Raw genomic sequence first — 26,460 nt, forward strand, 5'->3', positions numbered from 1 at the left:
GTAGTACTTTATAAGTGATAGGTATAAAGCTCCATCTTATAGCCTATACGTGTAATTAACAAAAGAATTTATAGCAAAGCCAACAAAATGGTTGAATGTATTGTATGTATTGTGGGTAGTCATCAAAGTAGACAATGTTCCAAAAGAACAACATTAAAGTGTAGAGTCGAGAGATTGTTGCTAGTTGGAAAGTGGAGAAAATATATGTACATGTACTTCAGTTTTAGAGCCATGACTCAATGATACATCGTTTTAGCTGGTGATTCTACAAAAACAATTATTAGTGAATTTTGAATATTCTGGTTCTCATTTCAGCGATTTTTAGGATCCTGGCTATGCTGATAAAATGATCCTGAGATGAGATCATGCCATCACAAAGATTGATGCATAAAACAAAAGCGACCTTAAAGCATTAAAGAACAAGATAATTTAGTCAAAGGCATAACTTATAATTAGAGTAGATGATAAGGAAATACAAGTACTGGAATTAGTGAAAAGACATCATCATCAACTTATAAAGTAGATAGCTAATGAACTAGAGAACAGCCAGAAGAGACGGAACCAGCAAACTCTACTTGTCAATCCAACACCTAGCTTCAAGGCACATGTGTCCAGGGTTTTTTTAAGAGAATTACGCCGGATTCGGATACTTGTCGGTTATACTTGGACCATGCCACCGGATCTACCTCTTCGTCGGAGGAGGAATCTTCGTCTACTGCTGGTGGCGGTGGAGGAGGATTGACCGGAGTTTCGAGCTTCCGCTTGCGCTGCGGAGGTTCGTCGAGCCACAGCTTCGCCTCTTCCAACATCACATCGTTCATCTTTCCGATCTCCCAAAAAACTAACCCTTAATTTTGATTTGGTTTGGTTTGGTTTAGACGACAGAGGCCTTTTTGTTTTTGTAATCCCATGTTTTTTTTGTCCTGAGAGTTTCTTTTTTTCCTTTTCAACCCCTTAACTTTAAAGTATTTCTTTTCTTGCTTCCTTTTTTTAAAATAATGTCTTTTAGTGTTTTCTTTTGTCAAACTTCAATTTTATTAATGGGGCAATTGCACGAGATAGCTATGATTGAAACATTATTAGGTAAATGGATAATTCACTGTTGACAAATCATAATCCCGATTTTTTATCCAAACATGTCTAGCACTACACTATTTCTGACAATTTTGTTTGCATGTTGTAATTTTTTTAAAATATTTAAATTTTTCTCTCTTTTCTCTCTTTCCTATGGATGGATCTAAGACAAAAAAAATAAGAAACAAAAATCCATGAAAAGGTTTAATAAAACATGCGATGGAAAGAATTGAGATCTTGATATTTGTTAGGCTGACATCCCACATACATAAAAAGAAATATGAATCTTCTCTAATTTATTGTACTTTGATCTTCTTGTACCTTCTTTCTCTGCACATCTATTTTTTTATTTATTTGGATTTTTCTTTAGGTTTAATTTCAAGCTTTGTTTCCAAGATCTGTTTTTTTTTTTTTTTTGTTTCTTTAAGATTGGTTGAAGGCATATCAAACCCATATGGATTTCTCCGCCACGCCGCATCTCCTCACCCTCACGTCCTTTCTTTCTCCGCCACGTCGCATCTCTTTCTCTGCCCCCGTCACGTCTCCTTGTTCGGCGACCGCCGCAACTTTTTGCACCTCACCGCCGCGCAACTCCTCCCACCACTCTGCCTCTGCTGTTCATTCTGCCTTCGGCGTCACCGATCACCCTAACACCTGCCCGGAATGTTTTCTATTTTTTCTAACTTTTGTTTGCCATATCCGTTATGTTACATAAACTAGAAAGAGAATATGTATAAGCCATAAATATTGAAATCAAATTCTAAAAAATTGTAGAAGTTTTTGTTTTATGTGGTTGCTATTTGTGCCAACTCAACGAGTGTTGTAGCAATTAGTGAAAATGACTTGGTGTTTAGAGTTACCGTTTTATTTAGTATTTATGATCTAGGGTTACGGCTTTAGTGTTTAAGGTTAGGATTTAAGATTAGGATTTGGAATTTAAAATTTTGTATTTAGTATTTAGGATTTAGAATTTACAGATTTAGATTTAGAGTTAAAGTTCGAGATTATGATTTAGAATTTAATGTTTAGGGTTAGGATTAGAATTTTGTATTTAGGGTTTAATGTTTAATAATATATGGTTTATGATTTAGTGTTAGGGTCTAGGAATATGATTTAGGGTTTAGAATTTAAAATTGTAGGGTTTAAGATTTAGTATTAATGTTATTTATTATTTATTTATTATCGGTTATAATAAGTATTCATAAATATTCATGATTATGATAACGTAAGATTAATCCTAAAGATACATGTGGCTTATGAATTACAAGACAAACCATTATCGTTTAGTAGCCAAAATAAATGGTTTAATATTCTGTAAATTTATGGTTGATGATGAAAATATTTGGCGCTCCACATGCATTTTATTAAAAAATATTTTTCTTTGTAATACATGTCTACGATTTAGCAGGCCTACCTACAAACAACAGTGTGCCTATCTACGCTACTTGCAAATCGATTCGGGACAAGAGAGTAAGTCTGCTTATCTTCCTCTATCCGACTAGCTAATTAACTTATTTTCTGCATGGATTCCTAATAATCTTTTTTTTCATGGTTTTCTACCCAAATTGGCCTTTATTAAATCTAAATTTGGCAAACATTATTCAAAAAATACTAAGGAGTCAGCATTGACATTACTAGTCTTGGAAATGTGAACTATGCTAATAAAACGAAGAGTAATCTTAGCCAAAAATCAAAATGATTAATTTTTTAACTATTGAATATCTATAGAATAATTTGCACTTTGTTGTTATATTCTAGTTGAATCCGGTGAATTGTTTTTATTATTCAGGGTGATTGTTTTATTGACGGATGCTTCGATTACACGCGTTGTAGCATCTACATCGAGAATTCAAGTCTTTCTTGTATACGTATAATCGTCTTTTACCTTCTGATAAAAAATTTTAGTCATTTTCTTTTGTAGGATAGTTTAATAAAAATCTATTTTATGGTTTTTCTATTACAAAAGAGGTTACAATACTCTATGATATTTCTCATAACTATGGTAATTGCACTTTAGGAAAGTAGGTTAACTACTACAATGTATATATTTGGTTTCGGCTTTGACAAATTAATACACAAAAGTAATTTAAAACTTAGAGAAATTCTTGGGTTCACCAACCAATAGTGTTTGAGTATTTGATATTTGATATCTTTTAAAAAAGGAAATAAAATTGAATATCCAAATTAGATTATATTTTTAAAATAAAATAATAAAAATACATTAAAATAGTTACAAAAAATAAATTAACTAATATTGTTAAATCTTCAGCAAAATACTAAACTCTATACCCTAAATCATAAACCCTAAACGTTAAACCTTAAACTTTGGATAAACTCTAAACTGGTGGAAAATCTTAAACCCTAAATCATACATTAAAAACTAAATTTTACTAACACTAACCCATAAATCCTAATCACTAAACCCTAAACCCTTGGGTAAACCCTAAACCCTTGGGTAAACTCTGAACCCTTGGATAAATCATAAACTCTGGTTTAATTTAAATATTTTTGATTTAGAGTTTATGATTTATCCAAGGGTTCAGGGTTTATCCAAGGGTTTAGGGTTTAGTGATTAGGGTTTAGGGTTTAGTGTTATTAAGATTTAGTTTTTAATGTATAATTTAGGGTTTAAAATTTTCCAATGGTTTACGGTTTATCCAAGATTTATGGTTTCTAATTTAGGGTTTGGAGTTTAGGATTTAGGGTATAAGATTTAGTATTTTGCTAAAAGTTTATCAATATTATTTATTATTTTTTGTAACTATTTTTATGTATTTTTATTGTTTTATTTTAAAAATATAATATTATCACTACAAGAAAACACAAATTTAACGACGGCCAAAATCGTCGTTATTTCCTCGGAAAAGAAGGCTTACGAGGAAATGGCGATGAAAGGCGTTTCGTCGTTATATGATTGTCGTAAGAGAAGATTCGTCGCCATTTCCTCGTTAATTAGCGAGGTTATATTTTCCTCGTAAAGAAGAATTAAGTTTTCGTCGTAAAGACCACGTGGGGTTTCCACGTAACGCGGTCGTTGTGCTTCCTCGTAAGAAACTCGTAAATGATTCGTCGTAAAAGACACGCAAAAACCTCTAAATAAATTCGTCGTAATAAAAACGTAAGAAACACGAAAATAATTCGTCGTAATAGAATCGTAACTAAATCCACGTAAAATCCTCGATAATTGTTCCTCGATATTTCGTCGTTAATTTTCCTCGTTAATACATCGGGAATTAGCGACGAAATTACTTTGTTTTCTATTTACTGAATTTATAAATAAAAATTATATTTATTTAATTTATTAATAAATTTTAATTGAAATTAAATCGAATAGAAAAAATTTTTTTGGCCGAATTAAAATGAAATTATATAATATATAAATAAGTTTTGAATTTTAAAATACAATAACAAAAAAAAAAACTAATGCTGCATTGCCGCGTCGTAGAATTCCTCGCTCCTTCTCGAGAGATCTTCCTCGTTGACTTGCACGGATGTCTCGCCTGGAATGGGGTTTTGTTGTCTCATGGTCCTGAACATGGCCTCCCATTCCGGATTTGTGGCCGCTATGACGTCCAAGAAGTTCTCGAGACCAGTCATACGAGCTGTGAACGACGATTTTGTCGAGGCCAACTCGTTTTGTGTCGACGACAGCTGATGTTGTGTCGTCTCCAACACGTCGCGCAGCTGAGAGACTTCATCATCCCGTCTCTGGCCATAAGAGGAAGTCGCTCTCGGAACATCGTTGACGGAACCAATCCCCAACACACGTCCCTTTTTCTTAGGAGCGACCTTAAAAAACAATAAAATATATATTAAAATTTAAATTTTAAAGTAAAATGGAATTAATAAAAAATTTATATAAAATTTACCTCCTCGTAAATTCTATCCACTTCTATTGTGGATAAGACGACGGGTAATCCGTCGGCGGACTCCTGCGCCAGCTGGGTCTCACGCTCGTCAATACGAGCTGCCACATCATTGTAGATCTTCTCAGACCTCTCATCTACAAATGCGCCCGCCTTGTTTTTGTGGGTCCGATCGAAAAGTTCCATAAGAGTCGGTAAACGTCCCAACTCCTTGGCCTAAAAATAGTTAAGAAAGTTTTTATATATATATATATATATATATATATATATATTAAAAATCAAAAATTTAAATATTTAAATTACGTACCATTTCCAAACGGACGCGGGCGTGTGGTTTTTGGCCCGTACTATGTTGCATCGCCCTGTGGCCATGCTCATCTACCGAGTTACGGGAGGCGGAGCAAGACTGGGCGACTCTCATGGCATCAGGATCCCTCCAGTAACGGATGAGGCCATCCCACACGTCCGTGGTGATGGTTGAGGGTTTGCCCCGCTCATAGCCCTTCACGATCCAGTCACCCTTCCAGTTGGAGACCGTGTCCAACAAACGTTTCTTCGCCTTGTCGATAAACTCTTTCCGCACCTTCTCAGTGACCCCCATGGACCAATTAAATTTTTGCTGCAAAAAAAAAACATTAATAATTAGTTTAGAAAAATAAAATTTAAAAAAATATAAATCAGGAATAAATTGTAAAAACTTACAGCGTAAATCTTGAACCACGTCCTTCTGATGTAGATCGGAGTGGATTTCCAGTTGGGATGTGCCATGGAGAAGTAACCTTTAATCGTCTCGGTTACTTCTGTTGCAAGGCAGTTATCAACCCCAAACCTGGAAAAAAAAAACAAATTCAAAGTTTTAAATATTTATTAAAGTCACAAATGAATTTTAAAAAATAAATGTAACATACATACCAAAGAGTTCCTTCAGGTCGGTCGGGGTCTATGATCGGTAAGCCTTCTCTGCCTGGCAAACCGAGAATGTCCTCAACAGTGTACTGAGAGTAAGGACAACTCGCTGGCACCATCAAATCAGCATGAACCTGATGGGCGGGCATCTGAGGAGGCACATGAGGAGCTGGCATCGGAGGAGGAGCTACCGGAGGAGGCACATGAGGAACTGATGGCGATGCCGTAGAAGAAGGCGAGACTCTCTGAGAAGATTGAGTCTCGGGGACGGTCTCCTGCTGACCCGAAGAACCAGGAGCTGAAGAAGAACCGGGAAGTGAAGACGGGTCTAACCGACTACCCGGTGGACCGAACATCTGCGAGTAGTGAGCACTACGCTGGTGCCTACGAATAGTCTGCAAAATTTAAATTTCTAAATTAAAGTCAAGAGTAAATAAAAAATTATGAACAGTATTAACTACGTAATTAATAAAATGAGGAAACCTAAATTTTGTAAACTAATTTCGTAAACTAAATTCCCTAAACTAACCACCTAATCTAAATTCCCTAAACTACTTAGAGAGGAAAGAGAGTTACCATGTTGAGAGGAAATGGAGAGGCTGTAGAGAGGAATTAGAGAGGAAATGAAGAGGGCTGCGGTTTCGCCTATATATAGGATTAGTGTTCGTCGACAATTCGTCGCAAAATAACGAGGAAAGACAGAGGCCCGTCTTTCGTTTTGTCGCAAGGCCCAAGCAAATTAACGAGGATATACAGAGGCCCGTCTTTTATTTAACGTCGTTCTTGCGACGATTTTTGTTTTATCATCGATTTTACGGTGGGCCCGTCTTTGTTTCGTCGCAAGGCCCAAGCAAATTAACGAGGATATACAGAGGCCCGTGTTTTATTTAACGTCGTTCTTGCGACGATTTTTGTTTTTATCATCGATTTTACGTGCAAATAGCGAGGCTTTTTTTGCTAACCCCTAAAATTTTAAACCCCAAACCTCAAACCCTATCTTTCTTATCTCCAAACCTCAAACCCTATCTTCCTTATATTTCTTATCTTATACTTCATATATTTCTAACCCTTTAACTTCAATATATATATTTTTTTGAATTTGAAAGGTTTAATACGTTGGAAAACAATTTTACAAATTTTGAATTTGACATATCACACAACAAATCAAACACACTCTACAAATCATATATGAAAGGTTTAAAAACATAAAAAAAAAGAGAAGAAGATATTTGAATACAAATGATGTAGATTTATGTGGGCTACACTTACGTATCTCGTCATATGTGTTTCCAATATCTTTCTTCTCTTTTTTTTTTAAGTTTATATAAAATTGAAAATTAATTTTTTTTTAGTTTATATGAAGTAGGATGGGGAGTTTTAGGGTTTGCACATTTGGGGTTTAGGGATTTGGGTTTCATTTTAGTTTAGGGTTTATATTTACCGACGAATTAACGACGAAAAGTAAAATAAAAAAGCTAACCTCGCTCATTCCACGTAAGTTAACGAGGCTCTTACGACGTTTTAGTCTTACGTGGAATAAGCGAGGTCCGCTTTTTTAATTATAAATCGTCTCTTAGTCCACGTAAGTTAACGAGGCTCTTACGACGTTTACTGTTACCGTGGAATATGCGAGGTAATGTATTATAAATCGTCGTAAAATTCCCGTGAGATAACGTGGAAAGTACGACGACTGTCTCTAAACCCCTAAAACGAAACCCCAAATCCCAAACCACATCTTCTTTATCTTCTACTTCATATATCAAACACTTCTATCCTTTAACCTCAAGCAATTCATTCTAATCCAAACCGAAAATTATAAAAACACAATTCCTTTACTTATAATTAATGTCGATATCTTATTTATAAATAAACTCCCATTATCTTTAATTATATATAATAAATCAAACTCATACAAATATGAAATACATTAATCGGATTCATCGACATTCTCGTCATCACTTGAAACATCATCATTTACATGAAACTCGTCTTCAACAGCTTCCTCCGTGGGATCTTCGGTAAGATCTTCATACTCGTGATTATGCGGATCAATGAGAAGGATGTCATCAATTTCTTGTTCAGGTTCATGAACTTCATTTATTTGTTCTTCTTGCAATGGTGGTTCTTCTCCTACGATGATTCGTCCTCGAGGTGTAACTTTGATCACGGCTAACCAATTTATACCCGACTCTCTCATCCGTGGGTATGGAAGGAAGCTAACTTGGTCTGCTTGTGAAGCTAAGATGAAGGGCTCGAATTTGTTGTACCTCCGGCCACCGTTGACATCTACTACACCGAATTTGTTCAACCGAACACCTCTATTGACGACGGGGTCGAACCATTCACACTTGAAGAGGACGCATTTTAGCTTCAATATCCCTGGGAATTCGACTTCAATAATCTCCGTCAAGATTCCGTAGAAATCTGTTTCTCCTTTCACACAAATTCCATAGTTACTGGTTGCCCGCTGTTTACCATACTCATATGTGTGAAAAGTATAGCCTCGTGTGAAATACATCTGTGATGTGGTGACCTTTACAAGTGGAGATTGAATTACTTCGTGTAACCACTTAGGATAATCTGCATCGTCGTCATAATCAACCTATTTAAAAATAAAAAGAACGTTGAAATACAAATCATTCATGTATGAAAATTTTAAAAGTATTTGATTAATACCTGATTCTTCAACCACTTAACAAAGTGTTGATCTTTTCTTTTGTCTACGTCACTTGTGGATATACCAGGAAATGTTTCTTCGACTTGTGAAACAAACATGCTGTAAATTCACATTTTACATGAATTAATCTCTCTCAATTATATAATGTATACTCAATTTAAGTTACCTTTCAAAATAACGCATCAATGGATCCTCGCAATTGAGTAGAATATAGGTGTGTGCACTATGAGCGTCTTCTTCACTCGACCACCAAACCTGTTTTGATTTCCCACCAAGTCGTCCAATCTGGCTAAAGATTTCTGGAACACCAACAACTGCATATGTGGGCGCAACGCCACCATCATCATATCTTCTTGGAGCTCTTCTTCGTGTACGTACTTTTGACGCAAAGTAGTACGATGTGAAGTGAGAAACTTCTTCTGTCAAACTTCCAGCAATTATAGAACCTTCAACTTTGGCGAGGTTCTTTGCTTTTCCCTTCAAATATTTCATGGCTCGCTCGTACTGATACATCCATCCGTAATGTACCGGTCCACGAAGCAATGCCTCATATGGGAGGTGGATAGCTAGATGCTCCATCACGTCAAAAAAGCCTGGAGGAAATATCTTCTCCAAGTTGCACAATAAGATAGGAATGTTCTCCTGAAGCTGTTCTACGACTTCTTCTTTAAGAGTGCGTGTGCTCAAATCCCTGAAAAATGCTCCAATGCCTATTCCAAAAACAATTAAACACATTGTTAGTCAAATACTATTATTGTAAACTAAACCAATTTAATATTATTGTCCTATTGTAAACTACCTGCAAGTGCTTCATGTACGTTTGTTGGAAGTAGCTCCGCAAATGCAAATGGCAGAAGTCGTTGCATAAAGACATGACAATCATGACTCTTCATCCCGGAGAACTTTTGACCCTTTTCAACACATCTTGAAAGATTTGAAACATACCCATCAGGGAACTTCACTTCTGATGCCACCCAATTGAACAAAACCGACTTTTTTTCTGAAGACAATCTAAAAATTGGAACGGGAACTTGGCCATTGCTTTTTATATGTAACTCACTTCTTGAGCAAATATCCGGCAAGTCCAACCTCGATTTTATGTTGTCTTTTGTCTTCCCTGGGACATTCAATATTGTATTCATGATGTTCTCAAAGAAATTCTTCTCTATATGCATCACATCAAGGTTGTGGCGCAGAAGGAGATCCTTCCAATATGGTAACTCCCAAAATATACTCTTCTTGTGCCAGTTGTGATGAACACCGTAAGAATCAGGCATATTACGAGGGACATGCCAATTACCACCCCAGCGAACTGTTTCGTTAGCTCCGTAGTAGTCGATTTGCGCTTCAATTTGTTCTCCAGTTAGATATGGAGGAGGAGTGTCTCTCACAACCTTTTTGTGCCTAAACAAATTCTTGTTTCTTCGGTACGGATGGCCAACTGGAAGAAATCGACGGTGACAATCGAACCAACTTGTCTTTCTACCATTCTTCAGTTGAAATGCATCTGTCGTTCCATTACAATATGGACAAGCTAATCTCCCATGTGTAGTCCATCCAGACAACATCCCATAGGCAGGAAAGTCACTTATGGTCCACAAAAGCATAGCTCGCATCGTAAAATTCTTCTTCGTTGAGCAGTCATACGTCCTCACCCCTGTTGACCACAAATCCTTCAACTCTTTTATCAGTGGTTGTAGGAAAACATCAAGTGACCTTTTTGGATGCTTCGGACCGGGTATTAATATGGTCAAGAATAAAAACTCCCGTTGCATGCACATCTCCGGTGGCAGGTTGTATGGCGTAAGAAAGACAGGCCACAATGAATATTGTCTCCCTGACATTCCAAATGGACTAAATCCATCTGTGCATAATCCGAGGTACACATTCCGGCTATTGCTAGCGAAATTCGGATGTACTTTGTTAAAATGTTTCCAGGCTCTTGCATCTGATGGATGAGTCATCTCACCATCCGTCTGAGTATGCTCGGCATGCCACCTCATCTTTCCAGCAGTCTGCTCCGATTGGTACAATCTTTTCAATCTATCTGTAATTGGTAGGTACCACATCCTTTGGTACGGTACCCTATTACGTCCCCTTCCTTGCGGCTTGAATCGTGGTTTCTTGCAGAATCGACATTCTTCCAACTTCTCATCATCTCCCCAGTAGATCATGCAGTTGTCGATGCAAACATCTATCATCTCCGAAGGCAACCCAAGACTATAAACCAGTTTCTGAATCTCATAATAAGAATCAGCAGACTCATTGTCTTCCGGCAAATACTCTTTAAATAAATCTGCCCATTCGTTCATGCAACTTTCAGGTAGATTGTGATCAGTTTTAATATTCATCATTCTAGCAGCCAATGACAATTTAGAGAGACCTTCTCTACAACCACTGTAAAGTGGTTGATTTGCCGCATCTAACATTTCATAAAACTTTTTTGAATCTATGTTAGGTTCTTCATCTTCATCATCATGAGCTACGAATGCATCAGTTACCATATCATGAACCCTATCATAATCTACCATCGGCTGATCCTCCTGATGGTAACTATGTGCATTATGCAATTGATGATCAACCGGTTCTTCTTGAAAGTTGTTATTACTACTACTAGCTTCATTCTGATCATAACTATAACCTTCTCCATGTTGAAACCAGATATAATAATTTGGCGTGAAACCTCTATTTACTAAATGCTTCCAAACATTTTCACGATTTGCCAACTTTGAATTGTTACATTTCCTACAAGGACAGAATATTTTACCGCTTTCTTGGGCGAGCGGTGTAGAATCTGCTTGATGCATAAAACGCTCCAACCCAGCAAGATATTCTTTCGTCACTCTCCCGTTAGCATCTCTATGCATATACATCCACCTCCGCAACTCGAAAATATTTCCCAAGCCCGACATTTTTTTCACTTTTTTTTTCTTGTTGGTGTGCTTAAAATTATGTTCAAACCTCCATATATATAGAAAATTTTCGAATCTGGTAGTTGAATTTTGCTAGGAATTTACGACGAAAAATTAGGTTGGTGGCAAAAAAAACGTGTTAAGTTGGTGGATTTCTCGTTCTTTCCTCGTAAGTTATTTCCTCGTAAAAATCATGCTAAAATTACGACGAATTTGCGACGAAACACATTTTTCTCGGAAAAACCACGTTAACTTACGACGATTTTACGAGGAAAAGCTTTACTCGGTATTTTACAAGGCCATTACGACGAAACTTTATTTCCTCGCAATTTCATCGTTAAGTCATCGTAATTTCACGAGGAATAGTTTTCCTCGTTAAATTTCCTTGCTAAAACTGTGTTTTCTTGTAGTGTATTTGGAAATTCAATTTTGTTTCCTTTTTTAAAAGATATCAAATATCAAATACTCAAACACTATTGGTTGGTGAATCTAGAGGTTCACCCTAGGGGTGAACCCAAGAATTTCTCTTAAACTTATTGTGGCTCTTCTCATGGCTTGTCATAGTATCAGAGCCTAACCAAGTTTTTCATAAAGCAAATCTCTTTACAGTAATGGCAGAAACAAGAAACATACTCAAATCAAAACCGAGTCGCGTCTAAAGTAAGAAGAACGATCTTGGCGCAGCATATGAACTAGATAATCAGCTCAACCAAGGGATTTGATAATCCTCCTTGGGACCTGCTTCGCTCAATCAAGGTATTCGAAGAACCACACTTGAGACCGGCTTCTTGTGTTGATGAAAATTTAATCAAATCAATTACAAGGAAAAAGAGAAACTCTCTAGTTTATTAATTACCAAAAGCTGCTTCATAATAAAAGAATACAAAGAGTATAAAGACTTATATCTGGGGTTTTCCTTGACATAAAATATAAGGAAAATAACAATTATATAGATATATGAAAATTACTAATAAACCAAAGACTAATCAGAATGTCTCGTTTTTTTGCTGTCCAAGCATGATGACGCTGCATCAGATCCCTCCGGGTTCGAAAGATTCAACCTCGAATCTGAATTGCTAAAGCGGATAAAGAGATAAGCACGCCACACATATTTTCGTAATCATAAAGTTGGCTGAAGATCTCCACATAAGTCACGTCTAATAATGCACTCATTATACCATATAGCCACGTTGTATACGTCAATAACAACTCACAACCCAGCTTGCTAGATGCAAAAGTAACTGTATTTTGAGGAGCACGTGGCTTGAGTTGGTGCCTTTGACCAGATTTTGGACTTAGCACAATTTGATTTTCCCACGTGAAATCACTAAACTATGGCTCCACTGAAAACAACAGTAACTTCGTCTCTTTCAAGATTTCCTGTGCGATGGACCAACCACAGGGTGTTGTTCCAGTATGTGAAACAATATATCGCCTGAGTAACTCCCAACCAATAGCTACTTGACATTCTTGTTTAAGCACCAAAAGAGTTGTACAATAAAGTAGATTCAATGCCTGATACGGAGACGTAAACGGTGCCGCCAATGAGAAACCACAAATGAGTATCTTGTAAAAGAACACCATCACGACCTTCTTGCCAGCTGTACTCAAAGACATGCACTTCCAAACAGGTTTTGGTACAATATTCGAAACCAGAATGCACAACACGTTGTTAGATTCGCAAGCACCATTACTATAACAATCCAACTCTTGAGCAACGTCTCCAACTCTCCAATAGAAAAGTATGAACTGCCACTCAACTGAGAATGTTTGAAGAAGAACCATGAAGAATTCATAAACCCATGGTCGCCACAAATATTTTGTTTTCCCTTTTTCGTCGAAAAGAAAAGCTATCAAAACCCCACGATCCAACATGCATGAGCCGTCCAACAACATCGCCACAAAGAAATTGTTGTTCTGCCATTGAACACTGTACGAACAGGATCAACATATGCAAACACACCCTCCAGTAGATGTCGATATTGCATTCTAGTTCATCAAGAAACATGATTTCATGTTGGAGAAGAGGAAGTATTTGGCTGTGGAGTGAAATCAAGGCTTCCGGCATGACTCCATTAATGTGTATGTCGTCGAAAAAACCTATAACAGCCTCCAGACCCAACCAAAGAAGAACAATATGAGTTGCTTGTTGAGGATGCCACAATCGATGTTCTCTTGTTGAAGACATCTCAGCAAATTTTCCTGCAGTATGAAATTGCCACGGTAACAGTACCTGCCGAGAAATATTAGCATTGAAGAACACCGACGCCATACTGGTACAGCACAAATCGCTTCTGAAAAGACCCATCCCCCAATAGAGCGAAGTCTGATCACACATAAACTTAAAACTGAGACACTCCAAGCCCCACACCAGATTAGTGGCACTTGCATACACACTTGTGCACTCCTTATGTTCCAGCCATGTGCACGGGGAATCGTTAGAAAGAAGTACGGTTGATATGAAATCAGCTTCTTCGCACCTGAATATAATTATCTGAGCAGCAGGGGCAAGTACACAAACAAACTGAATCACTTTCAAGTCAGTGACAATAGGGACCAAAATAGAGCAAAAACTAAACACCACCACTCCATATCACTGAACCATTGGATTGTTCTCAACGTTTGTGAACCGAATCCAAACATATTCGATACGAGGAGATCCGAAGAAAGCATTGCACAAGGTTGCCTCCACCCAGATACAAGTTCAAGTTGGTGTTTACGAAAACGGGAATGATAAGGCGAGATAGCTTTCACCCACAAACTCTGGTGACATTCACTTTCCCATTGTGATGTAGTTTGGTCTTCCTCCCTTAACTCGTATAGATTTCCAGAAAACGTGCTTCCTTTGCTTTTCAATTCCATTAACTCTTCTTTTTCATCCATATCCGTAAAATTCTTCTTTGAAGGGAACACCTTGAACCTGTCAACCTTTTGATTTTTTTGAACTTCAGTTGACGCTTGTTTGTTTTGTATATATACCTCATAGCAAGGAGCTTCATCATAGTAGCTATCAGACATCAAATATTTATAGATCTCGCCGTCAAGATCTTCCTCACGAGAACAAAACGGATTAGCTTGTTGATCATGATTTGGCATCTTGTTGCACTTCTCATGAACCCATTCATGATTAAAAGCAATCAATGGCTCTTTTCCCATAGAATCACGTTGTAAAGTATTCTTCTCAAAACCCACTAATGCATAAGCTTTCTTTTGATTGATGTTGCCAAATGACTTGGAGATGACCATTATCCTCTAGTTTCAGAAACCACCAGAACGATGCTTTATTTGTGTATAGCTCGTGGACTGTGTCAAAGTTTATCTCATCGTGAAGAACCAAAACTTCTCTTCGACCAGGATCAGGAGGCTCACCATTGATCTCACATGGAAAGCTTCGCTTGTTCCTCCATATAGTTGGAAAAAAATCAAGAGAATTTGCATGATCAATCCCTTTAACTCTGGTTAATCCTTTGTTTTTCTGTTCGTCCGTAGCATAACTTGCATCATCGTTGTAAACTACTCTAGCATAAGAAATTCCTTCAGCTTTGACTAGGTCTATGTTGTTGTTGCACATGTCATGGAATGGAAAAACACTATGTTCCTCAAAGAAGTCATCGTTGTCTATAACATCATCTTCATCAAACACGTCAAAGACTGGAGAAACTTCTACATCAAACCCGTCATCACCAATCAGATCACCACAAAAATCTTCATTATTTTTTATGACGACTTCAGAAATTGGCACATCGTATGTATCGTGTTCGTCGTACACGTCAAATATTGGATCACCAATTTGATCGACAAAAGAGTACTCAGCTCCTTTTAAGTTGTCTTCACCAAATAGGCAGTAGCTTGGATTAACAATATGCTCAGAAAAAAATTCTTCGTCTTCTTCCAGCACATTATCATCATCGTCGTTAATACCATCTGTGTATGTTTCCTTTACCGTATCAATTTTTTCCTTGACAGGATTAGCTTGCCGCAACAAAGATACGTTGATAAACGTTGTGAGCTGCTGCAACTGCATTGTGAGATCCGCCATCGTTTGACACAAGATCTCATTCTCTGTTAACGGAGGGTTTCTTTGCTGTTTAGCCATCGAGAAGGAACGTCGCTCGGCTCTGATACCAACCTGGCGCAGCATACGAACTAGATAATCAGCTCAACCAAGGGATTTGATAATCCTCCTTGGGACCTGCTTCGCTCAATCAAGGGATTCGAAGAACCACGCTTGAGACCGGCTTCTTGTGTTGATGAATTTAATCAAATCAATTACAAGAAAAAAAAGAATCTCTCTAGTTTATTAATTATCAAAAACTGCTTCATAATAAAAGAATACAAAGAGTATAAATAAGACTTATATCTAGGGTAAAAAAGTAGATATAATATAGTATCTACTAGAGAGAGAGAAAGTAGATCTCCGGCGATCGGCCGGCGCGTGAGCGTGCGTGTCGTCGTCGGAGACCGTCACCCTTCAACAAAAAGTCCCCGATTGTGTCTCATCCTCGATTCTAACGGCTTCCGCCTTGCCTGAGCTCTGGTCAGTCACCCTATGTGGTGGTTCTGTCACTGGTGTGAAGACGCGGAGGTCTGCATGAGCGGAGAGGTGATGATGTTTGTGTATTCGGTTCCGGGAGGTGGAGGCTAAGTTAGCTCCGCCGCCGACGGTTTTAGTCGCTGAGAGGCGGAAGTTCCTACAACTTTGTCGTCGTCAGCTCAAGTTCACGGGAGGTTAAGGCTCTGTCAGTCTTACGTCGCCGGTTTCAGCGTCTCGAGGGTGTTTGTTTGCTCGAGTATGGGCTCTGGTCATGGAGCGGAAGAGGTTTCTCGGTTTGTGAGATTTAGGGTTTGTAGCTTCGCCATCGGATGAGCTCTCCACAGTGGGATGATGCTCTCCGACAAGGTTTCAGTATGGTGAAGAAGAGATTTGGTTTCGGTGGAGGCTCGAAGGGATTGAGAGCTCCGGCGAAACGAGGTTTTCAGCGGTTGGGTACGGCGGCTTGGTGAGGCGGAGAAGGTTGGGTCGAGGCGGAGCGATGCGTGGCGCACTGACGGTCAGGATCTCCACACGTGTCTCGTTTCAGCATCCTCAATGCACGCGTTCCAGAGCCGGTCGGTGCTGGGCTCGAGGATGTGGCCTTTGGGCCGGTGTAGCCAATTTGGGCTTAGGCTTTTGTTTGTTTTTGGATTGGCCGATTAGTAATGTGGGCCTTTGTATTTGGGCTTCGGCCGTTGGGCTTGGCCCGTTTCTTTTTATTAAATCAAAATTTGGTGGGACAAAAAAAAGAGACTTATATCTAGGGTTTGCCTTGACATAAAGTATAAGGAAAATAACAATTATATAGATATAAGGAAAATTACTAATAAACCAAAGACTAATCAGAATGTCTCGTTTCTTGCTGTCCAAGCATGATGACGCTGCATCAGATCTCCCCATATGATTTGACTGCAGAAGATAGCATATGCACTGTGATCTCCCATCTGATTCTGAAAAGCAACAACTAATGTATATTTTTCAAGTTAGAATGTAAAATTAGATCTTTGTTAGTATAATAATATTTGCAAATAAATACACATCAAAGTGCATATGTTAAATGATTTAATATGGTAAATTATTTGCAAGTAAAATGATTTAAGATATAGAGAAAATTGTAAAATGATTTAATATGGTAAATTATATTTTTGTGCAAATACTTTCTTTGTGTTTTGGATTTTTGATGATTATGTTAATACAAATATATCCCATTGTAATATTATTAGGAATCATAATTATGTTTGAGGCAAAAAAAAACTTTGCTCTATTAAAATACAAATTCCATTTTATTGTTAAACTAATTGCCAGTATAATGATCGCACCTTCTTTGATTCTTTATTTCGAACCAATCTTGTATATGGTTCATTTTGTTTCAACGATTCTTCTTCTTCTTTTTCTGAGGAAAACAAATAATATTTTATAATTAACTAACAGAGTAAATAAAATATTTTTTTAATTCATATAAAAAAAATACCTAGGAAATGAAAAAAAAAATTGCAAAATCATTTTAACGCCAATAAAAAAAGTGAGGAAAACAACCAAACTTATGATGACTACAAAATAAAAAAGAACAGTGACACCCTTTACAACATTATACGTCCACCACGGCACCACCATAGCTTAAATTTGCGAGCATGTATTTTTTTCCAGCACGGGCAAATATGAAAGAAAGTACCTTCAGTAAAATATCAATTATGATCGCTTTATTTGACAAAACCCCAGATATATCAAATTTAAACAATAAACATGGATTCAAATGTTAAGTACACAAATATAGTGAATGAAATGTAAAATTAAATGTATAGTAGGTTAAACAATAACTAACTCAGTAACTACAACCTGTTAGAAAGAAAAAAAAAACTAAACATTAAAACAACACGGACATATGGTTACAATTTCTTCGCCAAGCATCATAATTTTTGTATGACGTTGACATTTATCTATACAGTATAATAATAGGAAAAAACTATACCATGATTTTTTTATTAAAATGAAAGTAAAAAAAAAATGTTTGCATAGTTTGGATGAACTCGATAAAATATACAACAACCAGACAAAAATACATAGATGTAAAATGATTTACATAACTCAAAGTGAAAGAAACATATAAAATTAGAGTTTTCAGCATAAATTAAAACTGAACAATGCTCTCTTTCGAACCATGTTAGGTATTGTATTATAAATTTAGGAAAATGCAGCGACTCTAAGATCTAATCTCCTTGCATTCAATAAAAACCGATCCTTTGAAATTTACAATTCACACATATAATCAAACAATAGAAGAAAAAATAAAAATAAAAATAAAAATATTACTGAAATAACTTACGAATATAACCAAAACTATTATTAAAAATAACAATATGATCTCATATTTGTTCGTAATAATATCATTTTCAGTTTGCACTAATCTTTTAAATGCTTCATAAATTAATATATATATTCATATTAAAAAAATTAATACAACTTTCCGCCCGTAGGGCGGGCCATCCACTAGTATATCATACATTTAAATTGTGTCTACATTTTTTTTTTCCATGGTTAAGTTTTGAAATAATATTATGTTGCCAGCTATTTGATTTGTTTATAAAGAAAAACCATCCAATAATATAATACGGACCTTACGGTTAATTATTGCAGATCTTATGATACAATGTAAAAGAACAAAAGACTGAAAACTGGAACACATGAACAAAAGGGTGGGGTTGGACTAAAGAAATTGTATTAGTATTAGAGAAGATTTGCATGTGTTAGATTACTGTTAATTTATTTCATTAAGCAGCATATATATTTTGAAATGAGATACTAGTATTCGTTATATAGATCTTTTTTTTTGTTCAAGGGTGTTAGATCTTTTTTTTTTTTATCAAAAGGGTGTTAGATCTTATAATACAATGTAAAAGAACAAAAGACTGGAAACTGGAACACATGAACAAAAGAGTGAGGTTGGACTAGAGAAATTGTATTAGTATTAGATTTGCATGTGTTAGATTATTGTTGATTTATTTCATCAAGCAGCATATTTATTTAGAAATTTTTTACTAGTATGTCGTTATATATATATACGTGTAAACTTCAATGTTATTTCTATATGCGCAAACATAAATGCAAGATAAATCTATTACATGTATGTCTTTTTTAATGGAAGAAATCACAAATACATATACACACGTAACCACAAACACGCATCAATACCAAATCCCAATCATATTTACCATTTGAGCATTCTATTCTTTCTTCCTGTCTTCAAATAATTTCCAAGTAATTTAAATTTATTGTGAGGTTTTTTTACTAAATTTTATTTATTGCGAGGTATCATCTTGGTTTGATCAATTGTAGTTGATACGAAAAAAACTAATGACTAGATAGAGAGAGTTGAAGAGGATGAAAGAAAAAATGGAAAATATTGCTTCTTATAATGGAAGTGATATTCCTTCGAATGTTCAAAATTATCGGAGATCGACGGGTAAGAAAACAGTGATAATTTTCTATCTATTTGACAAGCTTTTTTTGCTGCGAATTTCAAAATTTACTCAAATGCATACCCAAAATAATAATTAATTTCAATATTTTTTTTATTTAAAATGACATCCTCTAAAAATAACTCAAATATATAATTATGTTCCTTTTTTTGTAACTTTGCATAATTATTGAATATTATCAAAGTTTGCATTATGAAACGTGACTAAAATTTTGGTGAGTTGAACCGAATCGATTAGTGAACCGGGACGTGACTAGCTACGCAGGGGTTCAGTTCACTTCCACATGTGGTTCGACATCAGTCTGGTTGCAATAGCAACTAATTACATAAAAAAAAAAAATCATCGCGAGAGCACCATAAATACCAATATATATTATTCAAGTTATAATGTAAAATTAGGTCTTTGTTAACATCTTAGCAAAAATTGACCGGCACGATATATCGAACCTCATAACTAACTGAATAATGAGTTCAGTTTACAACTATATTACATTTAGTTCAATTTGAAATGTTTTGTATTCACTTTTTCAAAAAAAAAAAAAATGTTTTGTATTCACTTGGTTACATTGTTAACAACGAGCTTACTATGACGTATTGTACGCCATAGCTACAGTGTGGTGTCTCATCAACTTCTTTTCTAATTTGTTTTTACATAATTCCACTTTTGGGATCTATTAGAATATAATTTTATCAACTAAATAACTTTTCATTACATGATTGGTTTTTCATATAATTGTTAAGTTAGTTATAAGAATAAAAGAAAACTAGCTTTTTGTAGTAAATAAAACCCGAAAAGAACCTAGATTTCGAAAATTTCATTTGTGGACTCTGATTTCGTATGGTGATTTTAAAAAGAACTATCTTTTTACTATTGGTATATTTAAAATTGATATAATTGTATCACACAAGAAGGAAGTTGCTCGAATAACGTGCCTAAAAGTAGAAATCAGTTTCATGCGTTTAAGTATGATTTAAAAAAAAACGATATATTCCTAGTTTCCTCTAGGGTAATAAAGAATTAATCTTATTGATATTATGAATAGCCAGAGAGGAGACTAAGGATTATTATACAAGTATACTGAAACCCAATAAATATATCATAGTGTCGATCCATGGTTAGCCCTTAAAATAATTATTCTGCAAGCTATTTGATTTGCTTATAAAGAAGAACAATCCAATAGTGTAATACGGACCTTACGGTTAAGTATTGCAGATGTTATGATACAATATAAAAGAACAAAGGACTAGAAACTGGAACTGATGAACTAAAGAAATTGTATAGTAAGATTTGCATGTGTTAGATTATTTTTGATTTATTTCATAAAGCAGCATATTTATTTTGAAAAAAAACTTACTAGTAGTTTTTATATAGATTCAATGTTATTTCAAAAATGCGCCAACATAGGGTGCAATAAAATGATATGTGTAAACCATAGGGTGCAGAAGTGATATGCGCAGACATGTTAACGTCTCTAATCGTAGCTCATAAATGAAATTCTATTTTTAAGGAGAAAAAATAATAATGATCAAAAACCTTTTTTAAACATTTTATCTTTTCTTTTACTTCTTTTTGGTTCTTCATCCAAGCTTAGTTCTTTTTGCTCTGGCTTGAGTCTGTATCCGTTAAACCCACAGAGGCTCGACTCTCTTGTTCAACGTTAGTTTCGTAAGTCTCTCAATCTTTACATTCAGTCATTTCCTTTCTTTCTAATGTAAATTCGGCATGTAAAAACTCAATCTTTGTTCTAAAGGACGATACTTTTCACTGATTATGTTTTGTCTTTTTGGTGTTGATTTTCTTATGGCAAAAGTTTGTAAAAGGTTTTCTTGAGAAAAGAAAGAAAAACCCTAACTTTCGGGATTCAACTTTCTTGTGCGTTAAGTTCAACGTTATAGTTTCGCAAGTCTCAATCTTTTATTTTCAGACATTTTCTTTCTTTCTTTGTGAGTGTTGGATGTAAAAACTCAATCTTTGTTCTAAAGGATGATACTTTTCACTGATTATGCTTTGTCTTGTTAGTGTTGAACTGTTTTGTTGATTTATTTGTGGCAAAAAGTTTGTAAAGGGATTTTCTTGAGAAGAAAGAAAAACCCTAACTTTTGTTCATGCTTTCAACTTGACCGATAGTTTCTTCTTTCTTGAGCAGATTCTAAGAAGAGGAGACAATGTTTGAAACTGGAGAAAGCTCAGAAGAGCCTAAACCTGCTCGAGTAAGTAATGATTAATTTGTCTTCATGGAAGAGATTAATAAAACAAAGTTTATCTGCACATATGTATGTTTTACAGGTGCTTGTTGACATACCCAACGAAAGCTTACCTATGCTCAATGAGATTATCAAACTAGTTACCCCAAGGTTTCAGACATTAGTGGGTTATGTTCTCCAGGTTGTGCCCAAAGACATCTTGCAATCCATAATTGATTCAGAACCTCAGTCTACTATCAGAATCATCGAGTGTATGGACCCACATAATGCACAGTTCAGACGTAATCGATTTGCATCTATAACCAAGAAATGGGTACAGTTTTTTTTTTTTTTTTGTTTTTATCCTACTTAATTAGTTTTGGTGATCTATGTCCTGTCGGTTTATATATGTTTTCTGTTTTGTTCTAATGGATTGCAGCCTACACCAGAGTGTTTGAAAGGTGTGAATTGGCAAAAGAAAATGGGGATCCCGTTGAGAGATCAAGAAAGTCATGGTAACGTTTGATTAAATATTTTTGTCTATCAGCATATAGTTAAATTGGGCTTCCATGAGATAATTCATTAAATGTTATGTTTGTATATGCTTTTAGATGTGTGTTGGGCCATTGTGGTCAGTGAGCTAATAAGAGCTGTCAGGCTCATTGAAAATCCTAATCAAGACCCCAAAATAAGATACTCTCCTCAAGACTTGATCGACTTTTCTGACCCTGTGAAAAGGAGGGAGAAAAAGGAAGAGAAAGAGAAAGGGAAAGGAGATCACTTTTGCTATACCTCAAATCTCACCAATGGTTTCAAATACGTGATGAAGCATGGAATTCAGTTGGAAGATGACCGAACATTCTCAGGCTGTGCTGAAGAGGTTCCTGATCGTCCCTCAACCCGACTTACATTCATCAAAGACTACGTGAAGCTAGATACTATTCAGGAGGCTCTTATCCATCTTGAGCATCGACCTATTGGAGCAGCTTTGGCCTTGTTCCACCCTGAGTACAAAGACATTGGAGGAAAGGCAAGTAAATTCATTTTTTTTTTCTCAAGTAAATTCATAGTATACTTATTACATCTAATTATCAATACTAACCCATTTTAGATTTACCGCGGACCTATGAATCACAAGTCTACCTTCTGTGGACTGCACGCGGTTTCTCTAGTGAGAGTGGGTGAAGAAAATGGGGAAAAGTATGTGCTTGCAAGAAGTAGTCATGGAGATAAGTTTGGATGTGAGGGCGGGTACATCAAGATCTCCTTGGAAGTTATGTTGGCTTACATACCTATCGCTGGTGAAAGAATCAACAAATATATTGAGAAGTACTTTGGCAAGCCTCGTTATCTTCTGAGGAGGTTTTCCTACCCAAGGTTGCTGACAGAGGAAGAAGAGGAGATAAAAAGAAACATGTACCAAGACAAAGACAAGTAAGGATCTTTATACTATTAAGCATCTTTGTTTACTTTGAATACAAGAAAAATAAATCATCCAACATCACCACTTGTGCAGCATGGAGATTTGAGGATTGGTTGATGATGGACAAGTAGTTGGCTTCTCGATCAAACAGATGCTGCAGAAAAAAACAAACAGTCCACAACTTTTGGGATGCTATTTTTATTTCAATGAATATCAGGATTTGTGTTCCACGTGACTCTTTTTTTTTTTTTTTTTTTTTCTATAACGCCTCTGGTTCTGTTCCATTGAGTTTTGCGGTTCTGTTATTGTTGCTTTGATTTCAGACACCAGTTTATTAGTAGATTTTGCAAGACTCTGGTTCTCATTTCAGCTATTTTTAGGATTCTGATTTTAGAGATTTCTAGGATCCTGGTTTTGCTACAACACACGCAACAAGACTCTCTGTGTGTCTTAAGTTGCTGGATTCATATGACTTTTTAATGTTCTGTCACTCGTGTGGTATTAGCAGTAGAAACCTGTTGCTCAGAGGGAAGGCCATTTCTTGACTATCACGTATAACTTTAAACAAATATTATACTCTCCATGCATGGATGTGGATTCTGGGGAATTTCAACAAGCTGAATGATTCTATTGACACTTGTCACCTTCTTCCCAGGTGGAACAGCACATTCCAAGTTAACTGGATTCACACATCAGCTTTTGTTATACAAGATGATACAATCTGGCCAGGTCCTGAAGAATCAGACAAGTTAACCACGTTAAAACACACGGTACTTGAGTACCGTCTTTACATGATTCTCTCCTTACATGCCCCATCCTTGTCTTTCCCTCCTCACCTCTTCTGTTTCTTACACTTTGTAGCATTATCAATACCAAGATCAGAATGTGGGGATCATGCTACCATATACATTGACCTCGTTTCTCAAGCTATTATATTAGTCCAGTCTGATGGATTGAAATTTAGATAAACTGAGAGGCTAATACACTCTTCAAAACTGACATGAAATTCAAACGAGTTCTTAATTGGAATTTATTGTGATCCGTCTTGGTTTAGAACATTTCTTAGTTGATACGAAAAATAATAATGACAAAGATAGTTGATTGGTTGATGTTCAAATGGCTGATCCTTAAGGATCCTGGATATGCTAACAAAATGCTCCCACCATCATGTATGTCAGTCGTCACAAAGATTGATGCATAAAACAAAAGCGACCTTAAAGCATTAAAGAACAAGATAATTTAGTCAAAGGCATAACTTATAATTAGAGTAGATGATAAGGAAATACAAGTACTGGAATTAGTGAAAAGACATCATCATCAACTTATAAAGTAGATAGCTAATGAACTAGAGAACAGCCAGAAGAGACGGAACCAGCAAACTCTACTTGTCAATCCAACACCTAGCTTCAAGGCACATGTGTCCAGGTTTTCCATCAGTAGTTCTCCTTACTATACCTCTGCACTCTGGACCACCACGGGGCTTGAAACTCAGGTAGAAGACTGCATTGCCCGACTTGAGCTTCATATCTTCCTTGGTTTGCACCACTACTTTCTTCATCTCAAATGGCATATAAGCGCTCTGCAAAAAACAAACTAACTTATTGAGTATACTACTGTTTGGCCCAACCCAACAAACAAACATCAAATAATAAGTTATCCTCACCAGGTCATCGCCCGAATGGGAGAACAATGCAAACTCGGCGTATAGATAAAGCCACTGGTTGTCCTTCAACTCCCAATCTTTCACCTGTGCAAGTAAAAAAGGTTTGTCTGTTATATTCAAACCCCAGTTAAAAAAAATATATATATATATATATATATATATATATATATATATATATATATATATATGTAAGACATGTTAGTTATACCTCATAGAATTGAAGCTTATTTTCCCCTGAAAGTGCATCATCTTGTAGCCAATTAGGCAAATCAACTTTGTAACAGGCATCAACATGTTTGTCTGGGTACCAAATGGAACCTAATTCTCCCGTTCCTGAAACAATTAAAAGTCATCATACTGACTAGCAATATTCATCACACAAAGCGCAGTTTACCTGGGACTTGAGGCTTGATTCTGCAAGTAGTTGTGAAGGCTCTCAGACGTGCTTGATGCTTGAGGACAGTATCGGTGACACAGGTCTGGAATGTAACAAGTGAGTCGTCGTGGACCGGATCAGTGGCCTCCAACGTGATGTAAAACGTTAAAATTGAACAGATTTGTGTATTGACTTTGGTGACTTGCTTGAACTGCAAGTTAGTCCCCTACAAAGAAAGAAAGAAAAGAGTGTCAAGAGAAACACATCATGCCATGATGGAGAGGAACTAATAGTAAAGTTAGTACCTTTTCAAGGTTGTAACAATGGAGTCCGACCTTGCCGAAGAGTAAGCTGTAATCACTACATCCACTGGGAACTATCCCACCGAATGGTTGAAAGAACAAGTCCACATCGAAACCCTAATCCATAACCATTAATTAACTAAGAGGGTTCCTCAGAGACAATTAAAGGAAGGGTTTTTTTAAGAGAATTACGCCGGATTCGGATACTTGTCGGTTATACTTGGACCATGCCACCGGATCTACCTCTTCGTCGGAGGAGGAATCTTCGTCTACTGCTGGTGGCGGTGGAGGAGGATTGACCGGAGTTTCGAGCTTCCGCTTGCGCTGCGGAGGTTCGTCGAGCCACAGCTTCGCCTCTTCCAACATCACATCGTTCATCTTTCCGATCTCGACTCACACACCCAAAAAAAAAAACTAACCCTTAATTTGATTTGGTTTGGTTTGGTTTAGACGACAGAGGCTTTTTGTTTTTGTAATCCCATGTTTTTTTTGTCCTGAGAGTTTCTTTTCCTTTTCCTTTTCAACCCCTTAACTTTAAAGTATTTCTTTTCTTGCTTCCTTTTTTTTAAAATAATGTCTTTTAGTGTTTTCTTTTGTCAAACTTCCAGTTTTATTAATGGGGCAATTGCACGAGATAGCTATGATTGAAACATTATTTAGGTAAATGGATAATTCACTGTTGACAAAATCATAATCCCGATTTTTATCCCTATGTCTAGCACTACACTATTTCTGACAATTTTGTTTGCATGTTGTAATTTTTTTAAAAATATTTAAATTTTCTCTCTTTTCTCTCTTTCCTATGGATGGATCTAAAGACAAAAAAAATAAGAAACAAAAATCCTAGAAAAGGTTAATAAAACATGCGATGGAAAGAATTGAGATCTTGATATTTGTTAGGCTGACATCCCAACATACATAAAAAGAAATATGAATCTTCTCTAATTTATTGTACTTTGATCTTCTTGTACCTTCTTTCTCTGCACATCTATTTTTTTATTTCTGGATTTTTCTTTAGGTTTAATTTCAAGCTTTGTTTCCAAGATCTGTTTTTTTTTTTTTTTGTTT

The 26,460-nt window shown here is 36.1% G+C and overlaps 1 protein-coding gene and 1 long non-coding RNA gene across 3 annotated transcripts; one reads left to right on the forward strand and one right to left on the reverse strand.

Annotated features, from left to right (window-relative positions):
• Nucleotides 1-428: 428 nt before the first annotated feature.
• LOC106390676 (UPF0725 protein At4g29550-like) lies at nt 429-25,823 on the reverse strand. Of its 2 annotated transcripts, none has more exons than XM_048764659.1 (7): nt 25,585-25,823; nt 25,396-25,509; nt 25,109-25,316; nt 24,923-25,047; nt 24,715-24,798; nt 24,469-24,630; nt 429-607 (listed from the first exon to the last, which is right to left on the reverse strand). In XM_048764659.1, the coding sequence occupies exons 1-7, from the start codon at nt 25,768-25,770 to the stop codon at nt 572-574; spliced, it is 915 nt and encodes a 304-aa protein (XP_048620616.1). In that variant the 5' UTR covers nt 25,771-25,823; the 3' UTR covers nt 429-571. The 2 variants fall into 2 exon arrangements, with proteins under 2 accessions (XP_048620616.1, XP_048620617.1); XM_048764660.1 differs by having other exon boundaries at nt 429-590; nt 24,452-24,630.
• On the forward strand, nt 21,355-25,782 carry LOC125591140. The gene is made up of 3 exons (XR_007327125.1): nt 21,355-23,062; nt 23,145-24,476; nt 25,565-25,782. It is a non-coding gene; the product is annotated as an uncharacterized LOC125591140 (long non-coding RNA).
• Nucleotides 25,824-26,460: the final 637 nt, after the last annotated feature.

This window comes from Brassica napus, chromosome C8 (assembly GCF_020379485.1).
Source record: "Brassica napus cultivar Da-Ae chromosome C8, Da-Ae, whole genome shotgun sequence".
Classification (NCBI taxonomy): Eukaryota; Viridiplantae; Streptophyta; class Magnoliopsida; order Brassicales; family Brassicaceae; genus Brassica; species Brassica napus.